The 16,599-nt window shown below is 35.5% G+C and overlaps 1 protein-coding gene across 1 annotated transcript; it reads left to right on the top strand.

Moving 5' to 3' along the window:
* Positions 1-2,611: 2,611 nt before the first annotated feature.
* LOC108458205 (40S ribosomal protein S14-like) lies at positions 2,612-4,243 on the top strand. The gene is made up of 6 exons (XM_017757509.2): positions 2,612-2,751; positions 3,133-3,252; positions 3,331-3,376; positions 3,577-3,662; positions 3,747-3,876; positions 3,968-4,243. Exons 1-6 carry the CDS (start codon positions 2,749-2,751, stop codon positions 4,033-4,035), a joined length of 453 nt encoding a protein of 150 aa, XP_017612998.1. The 5' UTR covers positions 2,612-2,748; the 3' UTR covers positions 4,036-4,243.
* Positions 4,244-16,599: the final 12,356 nt, after the last annotated feature.

Here is a 16,599-nt window from a genome sequence, read left to right as displayed (position 1 = left end):
AAATATTGACTACGGTTTGAGCATGATGATATTCAACTATGTCCGGCATTAAATGTGCGGTTTGAAATAGATTTGGCTACAAATGGTACTAAGTGTGCGAGTTGGAATAGCTTCGGCTATATGAGGCACCAAGTGTGCGATACCCAGATAGCTCTGGTTTATTGAAATGGCACTAAGTGTGCGAGATTGTTATGACTTCGGCAAATCACAGATGCACTAAGTGTGCAAAATCTTAAAGCATGGAAAGACTTCTAAATGAATTTATGTATTTGAACGAGAGGTGAGAATGAAATGAATAAATACGGGAAAGTTCAGGTATGTTCAATACCTATGTGGTAGATGATACTATGTGTATGAAGCTTGTGAATTTGTATGAACATATTAAATGAGATAGAATTGAATTGATGGATGAATTGTGAAATACTAAGTGTTTATTAATTGATGTTTCGTATAATATAAACTATTGATTATTTATGGTACAAACTTACTAAGCTTTAAAGCTTACTGTGTGAATTGTTCTCTGTTTTACAGTATTTTAAAGCTAGCTCGGTTCCGAGGATCGTCAGTGACTCATTCACACTATTAATCATCTATTTTGGTACCATTTTGAGAGTTGTATATATGGTATATGGCATGTATAGGCTAGAAGTATTTTTGTATGTTTTGTGATGTGAATATCTAGCCATGAGATTTGGCTTGTAAATGTTGGTATGTATGGCTTTTTAAGTTGGCCTGAGTGATGTGTTTGATAGGTAAGTTATATGATAAATATAATGTTTATTTGATGGTTTGAATATGGAATGTTGAATTGGTAAGTTTTGTGGTATGAAGTATGTAATAAAATGATGAATTTATGTATTTGAAACTTATGCAAGTTGTGATCATTTTGGTACATTGAGTTGGTATGTTGGTTGTGAAATTGAGTAGTGAATTGGATGGTAATTGAATGGCATGAAATATATTTATGAATTGGTTGATTTGGTTGCTTATGAATGTATGCAAATAATGCTAAAATGTTATGGTTTTGGAATGCTTGAGATAGGTGGGAAATGTGGCTTAAACTAAGCCTAATTTCACCCCACACGGTTGAGCACAAGGGTGTGGGTCTCGACTATGTGTCTGTTGCAATTTAGCTATTCAAGTTAGTCTTGAGCACGGCCTAGATACACGGGCGTGTCTGGTGTCTGTGTGAGGCACACAGCCTTAATACATGGGCGTGTGTGGCCATTTCGAAGGGTACACAAGCTAGACACATGGGCATGTGGTCAGCCGTGTGACCCAAGTCAATTTCGACCATGGCCAAGGCACACGGGCTTGTCTTATGGCTGTGTCGACAAGTCAGTATGTATGCCCTGTTTTACCACGGCTTAGACACATGAGTGTGTCTCATGCTGTGTGATACACACGGCCTGTTCACACGAGCGTGTGACCTTTATACTTTAAAAAATGTTTAAGTTTTGAAAAATTTTGTATAAGCTCGGTTTAGTCCCAACCCTTTTTTAAAGCATGTTTGAGGTCTCGTTGACCTAATATAAGGGACTTTGTAATGATGTATGACCTATGATGTTATGATGATTGAGAAACGAATGCTAAATGTGTCGATTTGTCCGGTAATGCCTTTAACCCTACACCGGTGATGGATATGGGTTAGAGGTGTTACATTACGCATATTAACTGGATACTCATATATTTGCTTATGTAACCCATGTTCACATTCTAAGTTAGACAAATCAAGTGCCTTATCTTCGACTCTAGGAATTTTAAAAGGATAAGCATCAGAGCTTAAAGGAGCAAAACGATGAAGGTGGTACCTCAATTTGTGACGCTTCTGAAGGTGATTGTGTGTCTTTGTACTTTTCTTTTTAAAAAATGAATCAATTGTTTTCGACTTCATAACTATAATATCTTGAAAGATAAAAAATTAATAACTATAAAATAAAATTAAACTATAAACTTTAAAACATAATAAAAACAATAGTAAAATTGTAAAAAGATAAAAAAAAACTTAGAAGATGAACTCGATGCCACGTTTGAAGGACAAACGTTGATGACAATAGTTGTTAATAGCAATAGGAAAAGAGACTTCTTTTTCACTGGTTAACAAATTGAATTTTAACCTAAATTCACATTTAATGTTTTATTAAAAAGTGAACAACTATCATCTAAAAAAGAAAGTTGTAATATATTATATAAATATTTAAAGTTAAAAATTTTAAAATATTATATGAAAAAAATTAAAAAAAGAAATTTCTTTTTTTAATGTTCAAAGTTGGAAAGGGGGGCCAAACAATATAAGGGAGGGCCAAAATTTTCAAATATTAAGGGGCTAAATAATAAATATTTATTTTTATAATTTTAGGCTGGGCCAAGGCCAATGCCAACCTCCCCCAAATTTGCCACTTATTATAGATTTTACAGTTGAATTACTAAAATAAAAATACTCTAAAAATTAAGTGATAAAATTGTAAAAATTTTATTTTAAGTGGCTAAAATAAAATTACCCTAAAGTTGGGTAAACAAGTAAGCTAGTTTACTTAAAAATATAAAAGGAGGCATTAACCCATTTGCAAATATTGAATAAAGACAAGGACCTTTTCGTCATTTAAGGCCAGGGTCGAAAACCTAGCTATAAAATGGTGGCAGCTGATTTAGTAGCCTCTCTTCGAAGGCTAGAGTCGTCGGAGGCCAAAGCATCAACGAAAGGTTTCACAAAACCCTAGTCTCTAACTACTTCGTTTTGCCTAAGCCATGGTGAGTATCTCTTTGCATTTATCTATATTCTCGTTGATAAGCTAAATCTTGTTTGGCTTCTGAGAAGAAAAAAAACAGTTTGCGATTTGACTATAGAAAAGAGTGAGTTTTACAGACTAAATTCAATTTAATAATAAACTTTCTTGACGTTATGGGGTTTATATTTTAGAATGGCATTTTTTTACTGTACACTAGCTTTTCTTATGTTCCATTTACTAATTAGATTACATTCAACCTTGCATTCTCTTTCGACGGTGTTTTTGGGATTCAAATGGAGCATTGGTGCTTCCCTTTTAGGCATTGTTGCTATAGCAGATTCATAGATTTACAGCGTGCAAATAAGATGAACTGATTTATTCTTTGATTTGTGGTGCTTTGTAGTCGAGAAGGAAGGTTAGAGAGCCCAAGGAGGAGAATACTAACCTAGGACCTGCTGTTCCAGAGGGCGAGCATGTTTTTGGGGTGGCTCACATCTTTGCTTCATTTAATGACACATTCATTGTAAGCAATAACATACTCCGTTTACATTGATTTTGTTTGGTAGTTCATCCCTTTTAACATGCTATTTTGAATTTCCAGCATGTGACTGATTTGTCTGGAAGGGAAACAATGGTTCGCATTACTGGTATGGGTTATGGTTTTCTTTAGAAAACTGGTTTCTTTTGCTATCTTGGCTTTTGATTTTATTATTACCACCTCTGTGCTTTTGCTTTCTTGGGTTTTTGGTGTCAATATTACATGTTTTGATGATATTCATGTCTGACAGTCAGGTTATTTTTCCGAGTAATATTTCACTAGCTTGTTCCTTTCATTTTTCAAATGTAGGTGGCATGAAGGTGAAAGCTGATAGGGATGAGTCTTCCCCTTATGCAGCCATGCTTGCAGCCCAGGATGTTTCTCAACGCTGCAAGGTCTTATATCCTTCTGTGACTTGTGTTGCAATACATGGTTTATGTGTGGTGAACTTATGGCAGTTACTGTTTGTTGTCTTGCAGGAGTTGGGTATTACTGCCCTTCATATAAAGCTTAGAGCTACTGGAGGGAATAAGACCAAGACACCAGGTCCTGGTGCACAGTCAGCACTTAGAGCCCTTGCTCGTTCTGGCATGAAAATTGGACGCATAGGTAAGATTTTTTCACCCTTTCATTTCTCCACAATTCATTGGGTCCCATAATTTCAACTCTTGTAAGCTTACATGTACCCTCTTCACCTTAGAGGATGTTACCCCCATTCCCACTGACAGTACCCGTAGAAAGGGAGGCAGACGTGGAAGAAGGCTGTGATTCTTCGCTTCGTATCTGTTGCTCACTGTTGCTGCTCCTCCAATATGCTTGGAGTTTCTTTTTTAAACAATTTTTGGTTTAGATTGAAGATTGTTTTGCCCTGTTATGTTGTTGCACATTAGTTCCAGAATGGATTTTGATCGTAATTTACATGTGGAACTCTTGGAAGTTAATCTTTTTATTGATTTTGATTTAATCTTTTTATTGATTTTGATTTTCCATTGGAGTCAGTAATGAAGTTATGACAGATAAGAATGAATTCCCTGCATGTTTTGAATACCTGTAGGAAATCTAATCTTTTAAGATAAAGATTCTTTCCCTGGCCTAGTTTTTTAGTTTCTGATCTTAAGCAGGCTTAAAAATTTATGAACAATATATTTTGTTTTGACTTAAATAATTTCATTGAAAATGTGATATTAGTATATTCATTTATAAATGTTATGCCGTAAGCCTGAGTACATCCTATTCTATTATGCATGAATTTCCTATGCCACTACGAGTAAAGTATCGTCGCACGTCAGATTCACTCTTGGTTCTCGTTCACTTAAGAAAGGAAAAAGGACAAGAAAATTTATATAGCCAACACTTTGCTTAAACACACTACTGGCTCATATAAATCACCATCTTTAATAGCTTTTCGCACCATTTAAAGTGTGATCCATTACCATTTTACTTGCTCTTCGCACTATTTTCAACGTGAGCCATCATCCTCGTGAAAACATCTGCCATGGGAAATTAAATGAAAAACTACGACTTAACCATCTCAAAATATCCCAAAAGTGTAAGTTAATGAGGTCAGCTATGAGCAGGGTAATTAGTGTGAATATGGAGATAATCAATATGACCAAGGAGGTCAATACCAGTACGGTTAAATCATTAGCAATATTATAAGCAAGGAGAGGAATATCAAGAACTCATTGGCTCCAACTGGTATGGCTAACTAGGGGGACAAGGAGATTATTACTACTAGCAACATCAGCAAGAGCAACCACTTAGGTACACTATCAAAAGTACCCTGTTAGAGGCAACCAACAATTGCAACATTGAGAAAATGAGAACCCAACCATGCAAACAGTGGCTCAGCTAGATTTTTTTTTTGTGGGGGAGTCAGTTGAATTATAAATTTTGCATGAAAGTCAAAATGCAACCAATACATTGAGCTCCAAGAATAGTCTAGGCTCTTAGTGAAGAAATACAACCAATAACAAGAAATGATACAATATAATGCCTAAATTATTTGAGAGTTAATGATAAAGCGAGGTCATCTAGAAACGATGAACGTAGAGTTAGACACGAAGTTGGAGCTTCATCAATTGCTAGGCATAGGGATCACCCTACTATGACTAGAAGAAGAGAAGTGGAGCGTCACTAAGAAAGGGCAGGCGTGGCACCAATTAATTCTCTTCTAGAACAAAAAATGGAGGCACGGAGAAGAGAAATGGACTTACTAAAAGAATTCGACAAGTCGAGAGAGGCTTCATTAGTCTAATATGTAAATGATCCATTAATTAACCATGTTGTTATGATGCCGGTCTCGGTTCTCTTTAAATTGCCAAAGGAGACATATAAGGGAATGGAATACCCAAGGGACAACATACATCAACATAACTAGGGGCGAGTGTTCGATCGAATTGAATCAAATAAAAAAATTTCGAGTTAATTGAGTTGACGAATCCTATTTTATCATCCTAACTTAATTTGAAATTTTCTCGAATCGAGTCGTGTGAGATGGAACTCAAATCAAATCGAATCGTATATATTTGTTTCAGTTAAATTTTAAAAAAATGATTTTGGGTCCTTGTAATCACTGTTACCCACCGTAATCAAATTTGTAACTGCCCGTTTTTTGTCAAATCAGAATAGTGGTTTCAGAACCACAAATTCAAAGTCAAAATATTTATTTTATTACATTTTTAATGTTTACAGCATGATTGAGTGATTGTGTAAAAATTTCGTTAAGAAATTTTATTGTTTAATTGATCAATTTGATAAAAAAGGACTAAATCGCGTAAAGTGCAAAAGTGTTTTTCTAATAGTTAAAGGTGTCTATTAGCTATAAAACCTTAAAGTTAAGGTCCTTAAGTGATAATTTACCCATTAGTGAGTTAATGGATGCTAATGGTTTGACATGTAGTGAAATAATTAATGTTCATTAAGGTTATTATTGTAAATTGGTTAATAAAGGTTAATTAAATAAAACAAAACACAAAATTTATCTTATTATTATCATCCTTGGCCGAATGAAGCATGAAGAAAAGCTAATTTAGGGTTTGAAAATTTCCGCTACTTCAAAGCTCAATTAAGGTACGCTTTTTGCCCCATTTTTAATGATTTCTACGTTTCTGAGATCGTTGCAGCTAGGTCTAGCTAACCTAGGGACTATTTTGCAAAAAATTTAAAGATTTTTAAAGTTCCCATTAATGAATATGTATGAGTTTTGATGTTTGATGATAGATTTTGAATAGTTGTTGATAGTTTAACAAGCTTTGTTAAGTGATTTTTAGTAAAAATGCATAATAGAGATTAAATTGTGAAATGTGCAAGTTGTGTGGTTGAAATGTGAAATAAATGGAAATTTTGGGTTGCTAGGAACCTATTTATAATTTGGCCAAGCATGGGTTTTGTTGAATTGTGTGAATTTTGTGTATTTGTGAAATAGGGACTAAATTGATTAAATGCGAAAGTTTAGGGGCTAATGTATATTTTTGGATTAATTGAATGAGTAGATGAATAAATAAGTTAATTTTGAATTCATATAGATCAAGAAAGAAGGAACTCAGATTTAGATCGGGGGAAAAGCAAGGTTATCGAGTAGTCGACCCGATTCGTCAATTCTGAATACGAGGTAAGTTCATACTTGATGATTATATTATAAATGTATGCTAAAATGCTTTAATATTGCATAATTCATTAAAACGAGATTATGGATAATGTAGGAATTGTGAAAACGACTCTATGAATGCATTCGATGATAGAAACGAAAAGTGTGAAAGCCCAGTTGAACTTTAAGAATAGTTTTGGATACTATTGACATGTCAGTAAGTGATACAATAAGTTGGCTTCGGGCTGTGATATTAGCACTTTGGGTATGTATTTTACAGATTTGGCTTTAGGCCATGCATATCGGATAATTTGGCTTCGGGCCATGATAATAGTTATTTGGATAAGTTACCTTGGTTTGGCTGGTATAGGTACTTATCGTACGAGACTCCTGAGTATTAGATTTCTATTTTGAATGGTTCAACGGGTAAACGAATGATGTGGTTGAGAAAGATGTTAGTACGAGGCTATACAGGTATGTGTAGAACCTATTCGAGTATTAAATAGTGAAAGTTCGATGAGTTTGTGTTTGATCATGTTTTGAGACATGAGAAAGATTTGTAGTTAATGTGTATATGGTTTTGTTATGTGTGATTGGTTGATTTGCATTTATATGATGAATTAAGTTATTCATATACGAGCTTACTAAGCTATGAATCTTACTTCGTGTTAATTTTCTATGTTTTATAATGAAACAAGGCTAGCTCAGATCCAGGAGTCGTCGGGAACATCATCACACTATCAAACATCTAAGTTGGTACTTTTGAATTATACAATTATGGTATATGGCATGTATAGGCTAGATGTGGTATTTTCGTTGTGATTATAGCCATGAGATTTGGCTTGTAAATGATGTTAATATTGATATATGTTTGGCTATTAGAAATGGTTGTTAATGACTTTTGTAAGATGTTTGTAATGCCTTGTGAGATGGTTTGCTTTGGCATGGTTGTAACCAAGAATTATGGAAGTTAAAATGGTTATTTGAATTACGGTGGATGAAAGCTTGAGAAAGGTCTTATTGTGGCATGAATTTACATGTCAAATTGGTAGTTAAATGGTATGTATTACAATGAATGAATTGATTGATTGAGGATGGTTTTCGGTTGTGAATATTAAGTTGGTACATATATACATATCGTATGAATTAAGGTAAAATATTATGTTGTCTTGGTATATATTTGAATAAGTGAAATGGTTGTATTTGTGTAGCATGAATTGTGCATGAATTGGGATTGATTTGGCTACCCTTTGTGTATAGAAATGGTACATTTTATCTTATGTAGGTACATTGAAGTTGAGGTGGCAAATTGGCCTTGCAAATGGCCTATTTTTGTCCGCACGGGCAGAGACACGGCCGTGTGTCTCAGCCTTGTGCGACACACGGTCATGATATGCGGTCGTGTGTCCCCTGATGATGCTTAGAAATAAAGTCAGTGAGTTACACGGCTTAAACACACGGGCATGTGGTCGGCCGTGCAGCCAAGTTAGTATACCCTCCAGTTTTCACACGGCCTGGCACATCGGTGTGTCCTCGATCGTGTGATACAAGTCAGTATATATGCCCTGTTTCCATATGTCCTGAGACACGGGCGTGTCTAGAGCCGTGTGAGACACAGGGCCTGTTCACACGAGCGTGTGACCCTTGTATTGTTGAAATTTTTCTAAGTTTCCAAAATTTTCATATGTGATCGGTTTAGTCCCGAACCATTTTTAAAACATGTTTAAGGCCTCGTAGGCCCTTATAAGGGACAATGTGTTTTTGATTAAATGGTATTTGAGTATGAATGCATAAATGTATGAGTTATGTATGCTAAATGATGTGTATTGATCGGTAATACCTCATAACCCTACTCTGGCGATGGATACGGGTTAGGTGTGTTACATTTTATTGGTATTAGAGCTACGATTAGTCGATTCTAAGACTAACGCAACGTATGTGAGTTTAGCTATACATGCCATATATATATTGAGATAGTGTGATGACTCCTGATATTTTAAACTGTATTTTCATATAGTAATGGATCCTAATCGAGCTATAGCCGATGAGGTTGAGAGTAATGCGCCTGTTCTCGCGCAAGGGACAACACCATCTGATTATAGACCCGTGACGGGTAGTCAGGGAGGAGAGGCTAAAGAAGCCTTCTTCCAAATGATGAACAAATGGTTCACTCAATACATTTGTACGAACCCGGCTGCTCAGCAACCTCCACCCCCATCTATTCCTCAACAAATTCCTATTATTCCTCAAGTTATAGATCCGATACGGTTGAACAAGCCACTAGTAGATAAGATTCTTAAATATGGGGCTGAAGAGTTTTGGGCTACTGTTGATGATAATGCTGAGAGAGCTGAGTTCTAGCTCAAAAATACGATTCGAGTATTTGATGAATTGTCTTGGACTCCTGATGAATGTATTAAATGTGTTGTATCTTTGCTGAGAGACACCGCATATCAATGGTGGAACACGTTGGTATCTGTAGTTCTGAAAGAATGGGTTACTTGGGATTTGTCGATCAAAAGCACAAAGAGTTTATAGAATTAAAATAAGGCCGAATGACTGTAACCGAGTATGAAAGTGAATTTGTATGGTTGAGTAAGTATGCCAGGGAATATGTTTCTACCAAAGAGATTATGTGTAAGCGGTTCGTCGACGGGTTGAACCACCGACGGGTTGAACGAAGATATAAAACTAATTGTCGAAATTCTAGAGTTGAAAGAATTTGTCGTTTTGGTCGAAAGAGCCTGTAAAGCCGAGGATCTTAGCAAAGAAAAGAGAAAAACAGATTCAGAAGCTAGAGACTCGAGAAAAAGATCAATAGTAAGCCCTATAAATTTTCATCAAAAAAATCTATAGATTCGTATGCTCACCCAAATGCTTCAAATGAATATTCGAACAGAGATCATAGAAGACAATACTCAAGTTATAAAGCTCAAGATACATCAATACCAAGTGTTGGCAGTGTGAGAGACAACAAACTCGACTGTCAGTAGTATGGGAGACGACATTTTGGAGAATGCTGGAATAAAAGTAATAAAGCTTGTTACAAATGTGATTCACTATATCACTTCATTCGAGATTGCCCTGAGTTGGATGGGAAAGATAATGTGAGACCAAGTGACACGTCTAATAGAGGTAGACCACCTAGAATTGCTAGAAATGTAAGTGATAGTAGAGGGGCGACAAAGGATTCAGCTGTAAGATCCAAGGCCAGAGCACTTGTGTAACGCCCCCACGCTCGAAACAGTCGCCGGAGTCGAGCTTGAGGGGTTACCGAACATAATTTATCAAATTAAGAACTTCAAATCATTTGTTTCTACATTCACAGCTTTCTAGCTACCCGCGTCACAGTTACAAGAAAAATCATATCTCGAGTTACGAAACTCGAAATCAAGATCCGTAAATTTTCTATAAATCTAGACTCATATATATATTTACTAATTTTTTCTATAATTTTTGGTTGGGCCAATTAGTACAGTTTATTAGTTAAAGTCTCCCCTATTTCAGGGTTCGACTGCTCTAACATCTGTGTATTACGAATCAGATATCTCTCTATACAGAATTTCAATGACTACAAGGTTTGTTTCTATTAAAACTAGACTCAATAATGAATTTGTAAATATAAAGAATGACTTCTAATTATTTTTTTACAATTTGTTATGAATTTGTAAAGTCAGAATAGAGGATCCAGAAATCACTCTGGCCCTGTTTCACAAGGTTTCAAATATCTCATAAAGTATAATTTATATGACTGTTTTTTTTATCCATATGAAAATAGACTCATTAAGCTTCAATTTCATAACTTTCTCATCATTTAATTCCATTTATACTATTTTTAGTGATTTTTCAAATTCATGTCATTGCTGCAGAAATATTCTATTTTAAGGCAAATTTCATCTTTTCATGAGTTGTTATGAACTAGATAACCTATTAAACTTCCATGATATCAAACATGATCTAAATTTAACCATCACCATGAATTATCAATATCAAAAATTTTCTCAACCAATCATGGCCATATCATAAAATTATTTACACAAAAGAAGTATATTGCTATACATGCCATACTTAAGTTTTACAAGCCATTTACCCAGATGAAAGTCCTTTGGATAGTGTGATCGAACCTTCGACCCGTCCGATTCGAGCTGGCTTGTTCAAAAGTATAGTAAATAAAGAGGAGGAGTAAGCATAAATGCTTAGTAAGTTCATATGTAAATAACAAGTAACATAACAATACAAATATACCAAACAACTTTAGCATGGTATCACCAAAACATATATCACATTTCTAAACATCATTCATCATCTTACCACCTTATCGTTGTTGTATCTATTTTCAACCCGAGGGTTAAGAACATACCTGTCCAAAGTGTCCATTTCACAACACTTACCAAAATGTCGCTTGCACCTTAAGTGTTCTTCCATTTCACTAGAAATTTCACCCATTGAACACATCGGAATACAACTCGGATACACGGATAATTTGCACATAAGTGCCTCATATGTAATCAAGAAATCATGTAACCCGCCCCTAAGTAAACTTGGACTCAACTCAACGAGCTCGGGCGTTCGCATCCATAAGTGAACTCGAACTCAACTGAACGAGTTCGGATGCCTAGTTACATTTCACAAACTCGGACTCAACTCAACGAGTTCGGACATTCGCATCCGTAAGTGAATTCGGACTCAACTCAATGAGTTCGGATGCTCAACCATCCTAGTGTCATTTCACTTGTATCCTAATCTATTCCTAAGGTTCAAACGGGATTTTCCTCGAACACATATCCTTGCCATCTTCCGTAAAATACCAAAACCAATACTCGGTAGTACTTTATATTTAACAATTAATACACATAATTTGCATTTTATTTGAAAATAACCACAAAGCATATATTTCATAATAAAAATCAGCATATCATATAATTAACATCAATAACTTAAAAATAACAATTATGCTACATTATTTACACATGAACTTACCTTGGTACCAAAATATAAAGATTTTGCAATTTAGTCCACAATCTTTTCTTTTCCTCAATCGTGACTTGAATCTCGTTTCTCTTGATCTATAATGCCAAATTAATCTTATTTAATACATACATTCATCAAAACAGCATTTAATACGAACTTTGGAAAATTACACTTTTGCCCCTAAACTTTTGTATAATTACACTTTTGCCCCTAGGCTCAGGAATTAAACTTTATTCCTTATTCTTATGTTTTATAACATGCTGATCATTTTTCCCTTCTATGGCAACATCAAATTCTTACTCTAACATATACTTGTGACTATTAGGTATTTTTGCCGATTAAGCCCTTTTACTCATTTTCACTCAAAACCGAGTAGCACAAGTTGTCTAACATAATTTAAAACCCCATATTCTATCATAAAACATCAAAATACACAAATTTCACCTATGGGTATTTTTCCAAATATAAACCCTAGGTTGAATTATTGCTAACATAAGCTTAATCGAGCTACCGGATTCCAAAACGTAAAGAACATTAAAAGCGGGCTTGGAATCACTTACTATGGAGCTTGGAAGCTTGAAACAAACCCTAACTATGGAGAACCCTTGAAATTTCAGCCTAATGAAGAAGATGGACAAAATTGGCTTTTAATTTTGTTTTAATTCATTTTAATAACTAAATGACCAAAATGCCCTTACTACTAAACTTTCCAAAATTCCATCCATGTCCAATTTTGTCCATAGACTTAGAAATTGGTAAAATTGTTTTTAAGACCTCCTAATTAATATTTCAATGCAATTTCATACTAAAAACTTCTAGAATGCAAAATTTGCAACTTATTCGATTTAGTCCCTACTTTCAATTTAAGCACTTTAGGCATAGAATTTCATCACGAAATTTTCACACAATCATGCAATCATATCATATTCATCAAAATAATTATAAAATAATTATTTTTATCTCGGATTTGTGGTCACAAAACCACTATTCCGATTAAGCCCTAATTTAGGATATTACAACTCTCCCCCCCTTTTAAGGATTTTCATCCTCGAAAATCTTATCAGTAAACAGGTGTGGGTATTGGTTTTTCATAGTTTCTTCAAGTTCCCATGTAGTCTCTTCTACCCCATGCTTTTGCCACAACACTTTCACAAGTGCAACACTTTTATTTCTTAGTTGTTTGACTTCTCGAGCTAAAATCTTAATCGGTTCTTCTTCATAAGTCATATCCGGTCGTAGTTCAACTTCTGTCGGTGAAATTATATGTGAAGGATCCGAACGATACCGACGTAACATAGATACGTGAAACACATCATGAGTCTTCTCTATTTCAGGTGGTAGCTAGCCGATATGCTACTGGTCCAACTTTTTCAATTATTTCATACGGTCCAATAAAACGCGGACTTAACTTGCCCTTTCGTCCAAATCTAAGGACTTTCTTCCATGGAGACACTTTCAAAAATACCTTATCACTAACTTGAAACTCCATTTCTTTTCGTTTCAAATCCACATATGATTTCTGTCTATTTAAAGCAGCTTTCAAACAATCTTGAATCACTTTCACCTTTTCTTCGATTTCTTTTATTAAATCAACTCCATAAATCTGATTTTCCTTAAGTTCAGTCCAATACAATGGCGTCCGGCATTTACGACCATATAATGCTTCATAAGGTGCCATCTTCAAACTCGTCTGATAACTATTATTATAAGCAAATTCTACCAATGGTAAGTACCTTTCCCAACTATCTTGAAATTCCAATACGCAACATCTGAGCATGTCTTCAAGAATCTGAATTACTCTCTTTGATTGTCTATCAGTTTGTGGATGAAAGGCAGTGCTGAAATTTAACTTTGTACCTAATGCCTCTTGCAACTTTTGCCAAAACTGTGACGTAAACCTCGGATCTCTATCCGAAATGATTGACAAAGGTATCCCATGAAGTCTAACAATATCTCAGGTATGCAATTCAGCCAACTTATTAAGAGAATAATCTGTACGTACCGGAATAAAATGAGCCGATTTAGTCAGTCTATCAACTATTGCCCAGATGGCATTTTTCTTCCCTGGAGTTAACAGCAACCCTGATATAAAATCCATAGTAATCCAATCCCATTTCCATTCAGGAACCATAATAGGCTGAAGTAATCCCAAAGGTACTTGGTGTTCAGCTTTCACTTGTTGACAAACTAAGCACTTTGATACAAACTCGGAAATATCTCTTTTCATTCCACTCCACCAGTACATTTTATTTAAGTCATTATACATCTTCGTACTGCCTGGATGAACCGCCAAGCAACCATTATGTGCTTCATGCAAAATCTTTTGAATCAACTCAGCATTTTTTGGTACACAAATCCGATTTTTAAACATCAAACAACCATCAGAACCAATTCTGAAATCTGATCCCGTATTAGCTTCACACTGTTTTCTCTTGGCTAGTAAATCTTGATCATTTTTCTGAGCTTCAAAAACCTCTTGTAAAAACATCGGTCTTACTCTTAACTCTGCTAGAATCGAACCGTCATCTGACATTTTCAACTGAGTGTTCATAACTCTCAAAGCAAACAACAACTTTCTGCTTAAAGCATCAGCAACCACATTCGCTTTTCCCGGATGATAATCAATAACAAGCTCGTAATCTTTCAATAACTCTAACCATCTTCGTTGTCTCAAATTCAAGTCTTTTTGTGACATCAAGTATTTAAGACTTTTGTGATCGGTATATACTCGGCACTTTTCACCATACAAATAATGTCGCCAAATCTTCAAAGCAAACACCACTATGCACCAATTCCAAATCGTGAGTAGGATAATTCCTCTTATGAGGTTTTAACGCCTCGAAGCATAAGCCACCACTTTTCCTTCTTGCATGAGTACACACCCCAAACCATTTAGAGAAGCATCACTATACACCACAAATTCTTTACCGATTCGGGTTGTATCAACACCGGTGCTTCATTAATAACTTTTCAATTCTTGAAACTCTGTTGACATTCTTCCGTCCATTCAAATTTAACATCTTTTCGAGTAGTCTAGTCATAGGAGCCGCAATTATAGAAAATCCATTTACAAACCGCCGATAATACCCAACTAGCCCCAAGAAACTCCTAACTTCGTTACATTTTTCGGTGGTTTCCAATCAACAATGGCTGAAATTTTACTAGGATCAACCGTATACCATCACCTAAAACAATATGACCCAAAATCCAACTTCCGGAGCCAAAATTCACTTTTATTAAACTTAGCATACACCGCTTATCTCTCAAAGTTTGCAAAACTATCCTCAAATGCTCAACATGCTCTGTCTCATCCTTTGAATAAATTAAAATACCATCTATAAACACCACAACAAATCTGTCCGGTATGGCGAAATATGCGATTCATTAAGTCCATAAACACAAGAGAGCATTTGGCAACCCGAATGGCATAACTAAAATTCATAATGACCGTACCTTGCTCTAAAAGCGCTTTAGGCACATCGACTCTTTCACTGCAAATCGATAATACCCAGATCTCAAGTCAATCTTTGAAAACCATGTCGCTCCTTTTACCCGATCAAACAAATCATCAATTCTCGGCAATGGATACTTGTTTTGATTGTCACCTTGTTTAACCGCCGATAATCAACACATAATCTCATAGAACCATCCTTCTTTTCACAAATAACACGGAGCACCCCAAGGTGAAAAACTTGGTCTCACAAAGCCTTTATCAGTCAACTCTTGCAACTGCGACTTTAATTCTTTCAACTCTGTTGGTGCCATTCTATATGGAGCAATCGAGATCGAAGCTATTCCCGGTATCAAATCTATACCAAATTCTACTTCCCTGATTGGAGGCAAACCCGGCAATTCTTCTGGAAATACATCCGCAAATTCACACACAACTGGCATTGATTCAACTTTCTTTTCAACTTATTTTGTATTAATTACATACGCCAAATAAGCTTCATAACCCTTTCTCAAATATCTCTGAGCCGACATCAAAGAAATCATACTAAATATTGCCTCTGATTTGTCTGGTTCAACTCGCAAGATTTCACCACTTTCACATTTTAATTCTATAACCTTTTCTTTGCAATTTACTATAGCATCATGCAATGTCAACCAATCCATACCCAAAATAACATCAAATTCATCAAACGGCAACAACATCAAGTCGGTAAAAAGTAATGACCCGAATCATTAAAGGGCATTTCTTGCATACTTTATCAACTATCACACATTTGCCTAGTGGATTCGACACTCTAATCATAAATTCGTGTTCTCAACAGGTATATTCATACTAGACACCGTTTCATACATACATATGAATGAGTAGAACTGGGATCAATCAAAACAATAACATTAGTATCATAAAGAGAAAATGTACCGTAATCACATCGGGTGAGGAAGCATCTTCATGCGCTTTAATAGCATAAGTTCTAGCCAAGCTCTTCCTTCGATCTAATCACGCATCTCTGCTACATTCTTACCGCTTGTTTCACTTCCACTTTTCTCGATACCTTCCCTCGAGTCTGCACCACTAGCTTTTACATTCTGAAATTTTTCTTTCTCGACTCTCTCTGGCGCCTCTAATAAAATGATCCAAGAACCACATCGAAAACATTCATTTACTCTTGACGGGCCAAAATGATTTCTACCACACACGGCACTCGGGTTTAACAAATCTCGTATTTCCCACACTAGCCGCATAGTCCGAGATTTAGGACCCACATTTCGCTTCTTAAAATTTCCATATGATTGCCCAAATTGAAACTTGGGAACGAGGA

The sequence above is a fragment of the Gossypium arboreum genome, chromosome 4, assembly GCF_025698485.1.
Source record: "Gossypium arboreum isolate Shixiya-1 chromosome 4, ASM2569848v2, whole genome shotgun sequence".
Lineage (NCBI taxonomy): Eukaryota > Viridiplantae > Streptophyta > Magnoliopsida > Malvales > Malvaceae > Gossypium > Gossypium arboreum.
Note: the sequence above shows the minus strand (reverse complement) of the source record. Positions and strands in the feature narration are given on the sequence as shown.